A 12,639-nucleotide genomic window follows, 5' to 3' on the forward strand; every position below is an offset into this window, starting at 1 on the left:
GTTGAGCCTGGTGTTAGCATGCAAAGGCTTCTTTTACTGTAGAAGTTTGGTTTTTTGTTGTTGTTGTTGTTGTTGTTGTTGTTGTTGTTGTTGTTTTACTGTTCAATTCCTTGTCATCTTGTATGAAAACTTAAAGTGTTACTACATGGAGTTCTTTAACATCTGTAACATTTTTGAAAATACTTTCCTTGTTGCTGCATAGCAGCCATCAGGCTTGTGTAGGTGTGGCTGGGTTTTGGCACATCCTTTACTTTGTTTAAGACCTCAGAAAATATCAACATGTGTAACATATTACAAAGTATTCTTGCTTTGGTGTATTAGGTATAGAGGGATGGGAAATAGGATGTTATTAAGTGCTTAGGTGTCAAGGGGGAGAAGCTGTGACTGAAGCTGCAGACTTCAGAGAACTCTATCAGAACTATTTCGGTGACTTTGTTTTTAAAGAATCTCCTTACCCAGGAAGGGATTCAGGTGGTTTCAACCAGACTTGACTGAGCAAAAATTCAGAATTTCCCCTGTTGTAATTGTGTGTTTGGATAAGGAAGAGATAGACACACAGCAGTGTTGGAGCCGCATTAAGTTGCCACAATCCTACTGGATGAGCAGAACCACGTAACCCTAGAGCGATTCCTCCTGTGCTCAAAGCAAAGAGAGGCTTAAGCTTCAGAGAAGTCATGCAGGTTAGTGCACAGAGTGCTTTGACAAGCAGGATATTCAGACAGTGGTTCCTTGCCATGTGCTAGATCCATTTTCAAATGCTCTCAACTTTAGATTCCTGGAGTCTTTGAGCTTTAGTTTATTTTACAGTCTTAAAATGTGTTTGCCTGTATTTTTCTTTGTCTAATGAATGCAATAGATCTTCTGGAAAGAGCTAACTTCATTTTCTTATCCCAGTATGAATAAGCTATGTGCTATCTCATCCAGTATAGAATGCAAAATAAATTTTACCTGCTCTTCATTCTGGAACTGAGAAGTTAAAATTCCTTTAGGTTTCATTTTTAGCTTGGAGTCATAGAAGATAGGCATTTGACAGGAGGACATTTGAAATATTCCATAGGTCTTTACAGTATGTAGTCATCCCTTTAATTTTTGTCTGCTGGTTAATGACTTTCTGGATTCTGTTTTAGTACGGAAATAAAAGCTTTTCATAGTTCATATTGTATATGACAAAGGATATTATAATGTGGTGTCTAAATTTTGTGTATTAGTACAATTCCAAAATCAAATGGTTCTCTTATTTTCTTTAAATATGTGTTTTGAACTTAGTTGTTGCTACTAATATTGTGTATTAATATTCAAAATTAATACATATTGCCATTCATGCTGATGGCAAAATGCACGAAAAACCTTTGTAAAATGGTTTAGATTAAACTTCAGATTAGGAAACAGAATAAAAGATAGTGGTACTTCTCTAACTTCATTCAGGATTTCATTTCATTCATCCATCTGGTCTCAGGAGTGAATTCAGTGAATTTCATTAAAGGAAACAAGACTTATAATTCTGAATCAGAATGATGGCAGAGCTGATTGATGCTTCTGCATCACTCAGTCCCTGTATTTTTAGTTTCTCAGTGTGAAGCAGAGTATGAGGAATCATTTCATTGATACAATTGTGGTAATATGTTAATAAAAAAAAACTTTGCTATTCATAAAAATAGCTTCTTTTATTCTTCTTTCTATATACAAACAAAAACAAAGTATGTATAAAAATTTACCTATAATTTGATTTATTGGCTGAATTAGACAAAATTGTTAGGTATCTGCTTTGTAGGGCCTAGAATTCATAGCTTGTCAAAACTATTATAAAATTTGTTCGTGAATTCAATGAGAAAATGAGTAGTCTGATATGTTGTGTACCTTCAGATTAAAACCAATGGTAAAAATAATAAAATTGGTGAGTTTTGAGAAGATAAAGTGAAGAGAAATCACTATGGAGTTGGCAGGGATAAGCACATTACCAAGAAATGTCGTTTCAATCCATATGGCTTCTTGAATTATAATTAGTCTTTAAAACACACTCCTCAAACCAAGTATTTTCGGCTACATTTTTAATGTTTTTCTGTCCTGCTAACAGAGGAATTGGTTAAAGAGGTGCTCAGAAGCCCCTTGAGCTGAGCTGTTTGTGTTGTTGCTGTTGCCCAGACAGGAATGGTGCGCTGCGACACAGCCGTGGGGACTCCCGACTACATCTCGCCCGAAGTCCTGAAATCGCAGGGGGGTGATGGCTATTATGGACGGGAATGTGACTGGTGGTCTGTAGGGGTTTTCCTTTTTGAGATGTTAGTTGGTAAGTAATGATTCTTCTGCTAATGAGACTATCATTGAGTCTTCCCTGTGCCTTTAGCTGCACTTTGCTGCATGGAGGCTGCTCGTACCTCACTGACAGCTTCTGACTTTTGGCTGATGCTGTGGCTCATTGCTGTTCTCTTTGTCACTCTCGTGCTGTGACAGCTGTTTGCGTGCTTGCTCAGTGATTAGTTCCTCGACTCGGTTCAGCTTAAAACTAATTTTTAGTATAGTTTTAACTGGGGTCAGCTACCTCACCACATTTGTGCCACCTCAGGTAGGATTGATTTTGCAGGGACACAAGAGGTGAGAGGAAAGGCAAGGGCAGGCCTGCTCTTTACTTTTCTTCTCCTTTTTCCACAGCACATCAGTGTCTTCTGTTAGGTCAAAGTGCGGTTATGGCTCAATTTTTTTTTTTTTTTTGTGCTTGAGTCAGGATTTTCTAGTAAAATTCACTGGACTGCTATGGCAATGAACAAAGAATATAATCTGTTCAGGAGATGAGTCATCTGCATCTTAAAATATAGTGAGGATCAATATGATAGTCTGATAGCAAAATACTGATTATGGAAGGACGGAATTGAACATACAATTATTAAAAATCAGCATTTTCTGGGAATATTGCAGCTTTGATGTTTCTGGTACGCTGAGACAGGAGATACACTTAAACATGATGCTATTGCTACTTCCAGTTCTTTCAGAATTACATCATTTTGACTTTAAGAATATGTGGTTTATAGGTTTATAGTTAATAGTTTCTCATGAACAATTTTAGCAGTAAATATAATTATTCAGTTCTGAAAATATTGGACATAGCTGTCCAGAATATTTTGTCAGCATTTCAAAGCCTTCCCCTCCCCCCCCCCCCCCCTTCCCAGCTTGTATCTAGGAGGAAAATATTACTTATATGTATCAGATTCTGGCTGTGGTCTTCTAAAACTTTGCACTTCAAAAGAAGCACAGAAACTGTTCTGTTATTCTGGTGATAAAACTGTAGAACTAATGAAAATGGTAATTTTATTACGAAAATGAAAATTTTATTGTGTGCTTAACTAAACCATAAAGTGTTGGTCACAGGATGAATCCTAACTTTAGTTCAGTGATTTTAGGTAGTTTTGAGGTGTGGCCAAAGTTAAAGCTGTTTCCAAGACAGAAGAGGATTGAGAAGAGGAAGGTTGGGAAAGAGGGAGGCAACAGCAAGTATCAGTGATTCCCACCTGCAGTGCACTGTTCGTGGCTTTTGAAATGCTCAGTTCCTCGTTGGAAGGCTGCAGCCAGCAGTGCCAGGTGATTCCTGCCTGCGCGCAGCACACCAGAACCGAGGAAAGAGCCTGGCTCACGTGACTGTTCACCTTCTCTATTAAACCTATGGATTACTGGGAGAGAGGATCCCTGTGAAAGTTGCAGCTTCTTGATTACAGACCCAAACCATTTGGATGTTAAGAGTGTTGCCTGTTAATTTGATTGTCAGTTGCCTTTATCCCAGCCTATTCATTTCACTTGCCCCAGTTTTACCTTTCTTAAGTCTAATTCCTTTGCAAATATCTTTGCAGCCTAGGCTGGAAATCTCTGGTTGAGAAAAGTCTTATTATTTTAAAAGCCACCTGCCATGTTAATATGGGCACTCAAGCTGATGTAATTTGTCATTCAACAAGATTTATTACTATGAGTTTAACAGTGTGGTAACACACTGGAAGGCTCCTGCTCAGAACTGACATGCCTTAGGGAACATAGACCTGTGTGCCTCTGAAATGGTCTTCAGAGAGCTTTGGTGGATTCCTTCTAACAAATGTGCATGAGCAAGTCTTTAATGAGTTTTGATCCATTTTACCCTTGGAGTGTTTAAAGATTGATTCATGTGGGTGTTGGCCATTATGTAAATTAGAAAATATATTGAGAGCTTTAAGGCAGAACAAAGGATGTAATTCACCAGGCAAAATTTTGGTAGGGATAGACATGGAAATGGTGTAGTTGGATGGAAAATGGTGTAGGATGGAAAATGGTGTAGTTTGTAACACAGACATTGTAGGGAAGGAATATTTTAGTAGTATACATTATTTGTACACTGCATGTCCAATTTTTTTGTTTTTCTTAATAAAAGACTCTTCTAGGTAAACTGCTTGTAGGCTTTTCATTATCTCTTCTGTCTTATTCAACTCACATAACTTAAACATGATGTAAAATCACAGCCAGTTTACTATTTTATTTTCAGGCGATACTCCTTTTTATGCAGACTCACTAGTAGGAACATATAGTAAAATTATGGATCATAAGAACTCATTGCATTTCCCTGATGATGTGGAAATCTCTAAGCATGCAAAGAACCTTATCTGTGCCTTTTTAACTGATAGGTAAGTGCACATACTATTCTGGCACTGGTTTTTATTTTGGATGGTACATTGTAAAAATTAATTCCTTCTCCTACTTCTCCTGATCTCTGTTGAAATCTCTTCTCCCAAACCTCCTGTTCTCTAGTTTTCCTTTTGAGGTGTTTTTTCCAGGTATTGTGTTTTATTTCTATGAGCAGTTCTTACAGCTCCTGTTAACAACACAGTTTGTGCTGGACAAATCCTTCCAGTTGCAGTAACACACTTGTAACGCTGAAAGTAATTCGTAACCTCAGAGGCAATGACAAAATTGTTTTGCTCAGTATCTTATGTGGCTGTTACTTAAAGTGGAAGGGAATACTTTTCTGAAAGTAAGCATGTATTTACTGAATTTTTTTTTCATTTGCTTTGTTGCATTAATTGGTAAATATAGCTAACAAACCTTCAAGGTTATTGTTTTGGCTACAAAAAAAAAAAAAATCCTAGAAGTTTCCCTTCAAGGATCTAAGCCACTTATTGAAATTAAGCTGTGTAAGCTTGTTCTTGACCTGAGCAATTACATTTTGTTTACTTTCAGAAAGCAGAGATAATCTTCAGTTTCACTGATTTAAAAGAACAGTGTAGCTCCACAGTTAACTCTGGATCAATGATGCCTTCTTATGCTTTCCTGTGGTCACCTGAACTTGGCTGGAGCAGGGCATCCGGCCGCTATAGAAAGAGGAATTAGGAAAACAAAATGCCTTACAACGGGTTTTACATTCGAAGAGAGATTGTTTGCTCTACTGAGCAAGCCTGTGGTTGGTCAGGAAGGATGTGCTTTATTTAACAGCATTTTTCACCTTTAGCAGCTGAAGGGTAGAGAGAAAATATGATTAGGATTTAATAGTGTAAATGTAGTAAGGTAGACTTCTACTACGTGTGTCCCTCTTCCTGTTTATATTTAACACAGGGCTCGAGCAATTTATTTGAAACAGATGCTGCGTGATCACTGCTGAAGCACTTAAAGAAGGACTAAACATCGACCCTGTGATTTATGGCTTCTTTTCCATGCATTGTTTTTATGTCCTGTTCTTGTACGTAGTTTCGAGACTCCTCTGTTCAAACTAGAAGTTTCTTGTTGCACTTAAGATTTACTTCGTGGCAAATATCAGCAAGAGACGTGTCAGGGTTAGTTGTGGGGCAGAGGATGGAATTCTTAGAATATTTATTTTAGTCCAGCTTTGAATAACTGTTCTGTGCAGCAAGTCAGACCTTCCTTCACTTGCGTCTTATGGTCTGTCATGTGGTTTGGCAGACAGAAAAGTTCTGCAGTTTTATTTCCCCCAAGGGTGTTGAGTTTTTGTTTGTGTTTTTAGTTTTTTCTTAGTTTTTGCCTCAGTGCTCGCTTTCTTGCTTTACTCCCCACGTGGCAGACTCCAGATTCTGGATGTTTTAGCAGTCACACGGAAAGTGCATGCTAAGAATCAGTGAATTTTATATAAGGAACTACAGATTAGTGGTTGGTGGTTTTTCAATTTTGTTTTTGTTTGACCATTAGTATGATTAACACAGACAATCTTCACTGAAAGTTTCATTGCTGCTTATAAACAAGTCAGAATTTAAAAAAAAAAAAAACCAAAAGCAGCTATTTTTTCTAATGTGACTCCGGATTAATGGCTGTTTAGGGATGTGCGTCTTGGAAGAAATGGAGTTGAAGAAATAAAGCATCACCCTTTCTTCAGAAGTGATCAGTGGAACTGGGACAACATTCGAGAGAGTAAGTAAATCAGGTTAAAAGTTCTCTTTTATTCAGTATTTACAATAGTAGAAATTAAAATAAACTTCCAGTTATATAAACAAATTTCTATCTATCAAGAATCTTGCTCAAACATTCATATTTATCACTTGTATTATAAAACCTTATATGAGGAAGGTTAATAAATATGCATTTTTCCTACTGGAATTATTTCATCTTTATAATGTTTTTAATGTAGATGTTTCAATTTTAAACAATGGAATTGGATGGTTCAGAATTTTATCTGAAAGGAATGTATGTTAGCTTCTGTTTCTCTGGTTTTTTGTTCTTTTGAGGTGGGTTTTTTTGTTTTCTTTCACTTTTCTTTTAATCTTCTGGTAGTTAAGACAGTAGTTTGACAGTGGTCTTGTCAGTTTTACTGCTTTTCATGTGAGGTATTGAGAACCTGATAGCTTTAGGTAAAAAAGCAAAGTATGTCAGTTCTCATAAGGTTGTCATATCTTCTAAAGTTATATATTTACTAAGAAATTTTAAATTATTATTGTATTTAAAGTTATAGTCTCAAGTGTGATTACCTGAACAAATATGTCTTGCATACTAGATGGTCTATGCATTAGGCAACGAACACAAAAATAGATTGCTCTAGAAAAAATGGTTCACAGTAATATTTCCAGATCTGTTGTCTGGTTAATACATATTTAACTCCAAGTTATTTAAGGACATCTTATAATACAGTCTTCTAACACTAGAGAGATACCTGTATATAGGAAGTGACTGAATCTTGGAGTGAAATGCATCTTTTTTCCCCTTTTTATAGCTGCTGCTCCTGTTGTTCCTGAGCTTAGCAGTGATATAGATAGCAGTAATTTTGATGACATTGAGGACGACAAGGGAGACGTGGAAACTTTTCCAATCCCTAAAGCCTTCGTGGGAAACCAGCTGCCTTTCATAGGATTTACCTATTACAGAGACAATTTGTATGTGATACTTCAGTATGCATTTTTAAAAACATACCTGCACAATTTTTCTTATATTCTTTCCTTTTTTTTCACTCTAAATACAGAATTTATTCCTTGCATTATATTAATTTATGTCCAATTGTAAAGATACAAAATGCAAGTTTGAGTAAAATAATTTGTTACACTTTCAGTTATTCCAATAACTCTGATTAAACAGTGTATTTTTATATGCACAAAATTATACAATATCTTAAAAAATCAATTAGGGTGAAAATTCTGATAGGTTTGTAATTTTTTTTTCTAAAATGGCTTTTTATTAATTACTTTAGAAGAATGCGTACACAGCATAATAACTTTCTAGAATTCATCTTGAATAATCAAGAAATAATTGTATTAATTAAAAAATTACAAGCTGCTGTAGCTTTTGAAACATTCTGTTAAGGAATAATTCAAATCAGAAAGATGCACTAACACCAAAATGAAACAAGCTTCATTCTGAGAGCAGCATAGGACAAAATGAGATTTGAGAGAATTTATTAAAATGTCCAGGTTGCCAGAGTTGCTGAAAACTTTAGTGAAAGCTGGAGGGATTTGTGTTTGTTTTTGACAGGTTGCTAAGTGACTCCTCTCAGTCTTGCAGAGAAAATGAATCTGTGCAATCTAGTAAAAATGAGGTTAGTGCCTTTTTTTTCTTTGTATTAATGGGATGATTAGCTAGTTAAGTCTCTTAAGAAAAGACAAAAGTCTAAAATAAGTGTTGAAACAGTTTTGTGGGGGTCTTTGTCTTTTAATGATCTTCAATAAAAATGATATTTTCTATTTACAGGACAGCAAAGAGGTAAATATAGTATCTGAATTATGAAAGGAATAGAAAAATCCTTCATAATTTTACGTGGATGTGAAGTATCTTAAATGTTTATTCACCAAATTGTTAGCAGTAAACCAGTTGTATTTTGAAACAGTTGTAATCAAGTGTTAAAGTACTATAGTATAAAGATAAATGAATACAGATATTTCTCAAATTCTTTGTGCATCCAGAATTTGTTTGGAAAGCCAATGTATGAGGCTCTGTTTCCTACAGACAGCATTGCTCTTGTGAAGGTCCCACACTTGCATTAATGATTCATGACTGATTTATTCAGAGTTTGAAAAAGTAAATTGCCACCTGCAGGGATAAAGGAATGTTTAAATCATATTCCAGTTGGTTGGAGCATATGGAGCATGTTTATCCAGCTTTTGAAGATTGACAAATGAATTTAAATTTGCATGACAGGAAAAGCAATGGCATTTTCATACACTTCATTATGTTACTTAAACATATGTATTATTTAAGTGTAGGTAGTATATTGTTAACATTTCTTAAAACTCACAATTCCTTTTCAAATTTTAAAAAATACATTAAGGAAATGCATTATGTATTGATCAGCTAAATTTAAATGCACAAGTTTATTAAACTCCACTTCCTTCCTGTCATTGATGAATAGATGAATAGTTTTAGACTTCACCTTTTAAATAGAAATGGTACTGCTGTTTAAAATACATATGGTCACATTCATGATGTTTGCTTTATGTTGTGTTAGTAAATGCAGATGGCAAAATTTTGCATTTCACTTCTGACAAGTTACTTTATTTGCATTTTCTCAAGCAACAAATCTCCAGTTTTGATGTCCTTTTCAATGTTCCTGTTGTGGAAATCTTCTAATTGTAACAACTATAAAGTGTTTTGGAAAACCACATTTTTACATTTCATGCTTGGGGGGTAGAGGAAGAGGAGGAAGTGAGGAAAAAAATGCATTTGAAAGCCTGAAGTAATGAGATGAATCCAAAATTTATTATTTATAATTTATTTCATGAATATTTGGGTACTGGACTCACAATTATTTCTTAAAAATATTTTAGTAAGAAAACCAAAGCATTTCCAAAGTTTCCATTAGCTTCCAAGATGTAAGACTAAGAAATTCTTCTTTATGTGAGGTCATTGAACATGTTTAGCCATATTATCTAAGATTGTCCAATTTGGTCATGTACACCCCTTTTTTATTTTTTCATTTCATTTAGAAAATGCTATCCAAAAACATCTGCTCCAGTGGAAAGTCTCTGGCTACAGAGCACAACAAAGGGCCGGTAACAATGTTCTTTGCCCATATAAATTTAATGACTCACAATCTGTGGCACATAATTCTGTGATGGTTCAATTCAATATGCAGCAAATTTTGTTCCTATAAATCCATATATTTAAAATTATCAGAATTAATACCTTGTAAAGATGTAACCTTCTAGTGATGGTTTAAAAATAATATACTGGAAGATTTAATTAATTTTCCTCGCTTTCCCTTATTTTTTATTTAATTTAATTGCATTTGTTTTCTGTGAAAGTATTTTTATATGTGGGCCATGCTTTTTTGACATTTTACACAGTTTCAGAAAAAACTAAGCAAGCTAGAAGAACAGCTCAGTAATGAATTACAAGCCAAAGATGAACTAGAACAGAAGTACAGGTGAGAATGTTTCAACATGTTTGGTATGTTTATAAAGATGTTTTATTAGACCTTTTGTTTTTGAATGCTTAAAAGCATTTTAATCCACTTTGGGGATTCCCAGCCCTGCAAGCAGACCTCACTGTAAGTTGCTGGCTTAATTCTCGCTACTCCTTTGACTACTGGGGTGGTTTTTTGGGGGTTTGTTTAGTTTTTTTTTTGCTTTAACTCCATATGAGAATCTCACTATTTAGTGGTTTCACCAGTCCTTGAGGTTTTTGCTTAAAATAGATTATCTTGCATAAAATTATTGAGACAAAAACACCTTACATAAAATTAGTGAAACACATCCAGACATTCTAATTTCTGTATTATCAGCAGGGTTTAAAATTATTTTTCAAATTTGTTCAGGTCTACAAGTGTTCGTTTAGAGAAGATAGCAAAAGAGCTCGATGAAGAGGTAAGGCAATAGATTTCCTGCTGGAATTAGAACTTTAAAATTTGTGCATGGATTTTTCCCTTCAATAACAGCAAATTGTTTTTGAGTAGCTGTATATTTTGTAGCAAATAACACCAGTTGATTTCTTGATGTTTATAAGCATGAAATTGTTGTTTCTGCTAAAATATTTTCATTATGATTTCTGTACTGTAACTGCGCATTTCTTTCTAGAACTGGATTTTTACCATATTTTTAAGTTGGCAGACAGCATGACACAAATATCCCATACAAATTTTAAAAATTAAAGGTGTGAGAGTAGTGTTTCCAGAGGAGGAAGACCATGCTTTGGATTGTTTGGTGTTAGTAAAAGAACCCTATTTCTTGCCCAGCTTTGCACCTTACTGCTTCTACAAATTTAGATGTGGCTGTGTACAACTTAATGTATGGTGGTTCGTGCAGGTGCATGTCAAGACCTTACCTTTACATGTATGTTCCTCTGCTCCCACAGTGACTGCTTAGGCAGGTCTACCAGGTTTGTCAAATCCAGATGATCAAACAATATTTAAATTGCAAAGCTCCTGGCCATAGACATCCTGGGCTGGATTTGACCACGTGTTCTGATACGTAGTATTTGCAGCAGGCAGATGGACTGGCTTCCTCCATTACAGACTAAACTGAGTGCATGAGCTGTGTTTTTATTGTGTAAGAATACCACTCCTGTGTGTGTAATTAGTGGTGTGTTTTTTTAATATATCCAGATAACTTCAAGGAAGAATGTAGAGTCCGCAGTCAGGCAGTTAGAAAGAGAGAAGGCTCTTCTTCAGCATAAGAATACAGAATACCAGAGGAAAGCAGAACATGAAGCAGATAAGAAACGCAATTTGGAAAATGAGGGTATGTTGAACCATGCTTGAAGGTTCCATTTTGATGTGGGTTTTTAATACTTAAAATAAATGAGTTATAGTTCCAATTGAAGTATTTTCACGACAGTGATTAACAATGTTGAATTGTTTTTCTTGCAGTTAACAGTTTGAAAGACCAACTTGAAGATTTAAAAAAGAGGAATCAGAACTCTCAAATATCCAATGAAAAAATCAATCAACTACAAAGACAGGTATGTCAACTTTATATACGTATATTTAAAAATAATCCCTGCTTGAAGTACAGATTTTGGTAACAGTGGAGGAATTTGAAATGTGTAATTGGGTTTTAAAAGCTGTTCTTTCTTGTTAGGTTTTGGTGTTCAAATGTAATCTTAAAATGTACTCCTTATTTCTTTAACCCATAAAATCTAGTATTCTGTAGCAGAAATAGTGGGCTTTATATTTTAATTGTTTCTGAAGTATGTTTTTATCAATCTTAGTTGGATGAAGCCAATTCTTTGCTGCGGTCAGAATCTGATACTGCAGCCAGGTTAAGGAAGAACCAGACAGAAAGCACAAAGCAAATCCAGCAGCTGGAAATTAATAATAGAGAACTACAAGATAAGAACTGCTTGCTAGAGAATGCAAAACTCAAACTGGAGAAGGAGTATCTCAATCTTCAGTCAGCTCTAGAATCAGAAAGGAGAGATCGAAGTCATGGATCAGAGATTATCAGTGATTTACAAGGTATTTCTGCAAATCGTCTGAAGTTAAGATTGCTTCTTGTTTCTGGTGTGGGTGGTGTTATTTGAGTTTCAGACTGTGACTAGGTAAGCGTGCTGTTTTATAAAATGTTACATAATTATGAATAGCATTTAAGAAAAAATGTGTGGTAACATCTATAAAACATTATTGATAACTTTTAGAATCACCCTAAAAGGAGACATTCTTAATAGTCAGAAGCTGTTACATTTTAAAAATGTTACCTCTAAATAGATAAAAATAGTCTTGTTTCCACTCACTGACCACAGCCTCATTGATATTTTGGTAATTTTAAGGTCGAATATCTAGCCTCGAAGAAGAAGTGAAAAATGGAAAGAGTGCATTAGCCAAACTGGAAATGGAGAAAAGACAATTGCAGGAAAAGCTCACAGATTTAGAAAAGGTAACAGTACTGATGGATTAACATTGGTGTTACATTCGTACAGAATTTTTGAATTTGTACTTTTATTACTTGAGATATTGCAACCAAACCTACACAAAAAAATAAGCCTTGTTTTCAGCTTTTTAATTTTTTTTTTTTCCAATTTGAGAAATGGGGGGAAAAAAGACATCATTTCCCATACAGTCATAATACATTTTACTTCTGAAGTACTTAATTATGTACTCCAGTGTGTACCTTAACAGTGCGGTAGATTCATTTCATTTCATTTCATTTCATTTCATTTCATTTCATTTCATTTCATTTCGTGTAGAGCTTTTTTAAACTCTCATTATTGCCAAAAATAAAAGAGCCTCTGCTAATAGGATTTTTTAAACAAATTTGTTATTGA

General features: G+C 34.9%; 1 protein-coding gene across 5 annotated transcripts in view; it reads left to right on the forward strand.

Annotated features, from left to right (window-relative positions):
• ROCK2 (Rho associated coiled-coil containing protein kinase 2) overlaps nucleotides 1–12,639 on the forward strand; it is a 95,940-nt gene that overhangs the window by 63,611 nt on the left and 19,690 nt on the right. For 3 of the 5 annotated variants that reach the window (XM_068183455.1, XM_068183453.1, XM_068183454.1), the window contains exons 6-17: nucleotides 2,143–2,287; nucleotides 4,499–4,637; nucleotides 6,278–6,369; nucleotides 7,166–7,325; nucleotides 7,918–7,981; nucleotides 9,366–9,431; nucleotides 9,726–9,805; nucleotides 10,196–10,244; nucleotides 10,982–11,117; nucleotides 11,246–11,337; nucleotides 11,587–11,833; nucleotides 12,145–12,251. In XM_068183455.1, the coding sequence (XP_068039556.1) occupies nucleotides 2,143–2,287; nucleotides 4,499–4,637; nucleotides 6,278–6,369; nucleotides 7,166–7,325; nucleotides 7,918–7,981; nucleotides 9,366–9,431; nucleotides 9,726–9,805; nucleotides 10,196–10,244; nucleotides 10,982–11,117; nucleotides 11,246–11,337; nucleotides 11,587–11,833; nucleotides 12,145–12,251 (1,377 nt within the window). The remainder of the gene's footprint in view (nucleotides 1–2,142; nucleotides 2,288–4,498; nucleotides 4,638–6,277; nucleotides 6,370–7,165; nucleotides 7,326–7,917; nucleotides 7,982–9,365; nucleotides 9,432–9,725; nucleotides 9,806–10,195; nucleotides 10,245–10,981; nucleotides 11,118–11,245; nucleotides 11,338–11,586; nucleotides 11,834–12,144; nucleotides 12,252–12,639) is intronic. The other 2 variants (XM_068183456.1, XM_068183452.1) reach the window with 1 other exon arrangement.

The sequence above is a fragment of the Anomalospiza imberbis genome, chromosome 3 (genome assembly GCF_031753505.1).
Source record: "Anomalospiza imberbis isolate Cuckoo-Finch-1a 21T00152 chromosome 3, ASM3175350v1, whole genome shotgun sequence".
Classification (NCBI taxonomy): domain Eukaryota; kingdom Metazoa; phylum Chordata; class Aves; order Passeriformes; family Viduidae; genus Anomalospiza; species Anomalospiza imberbis.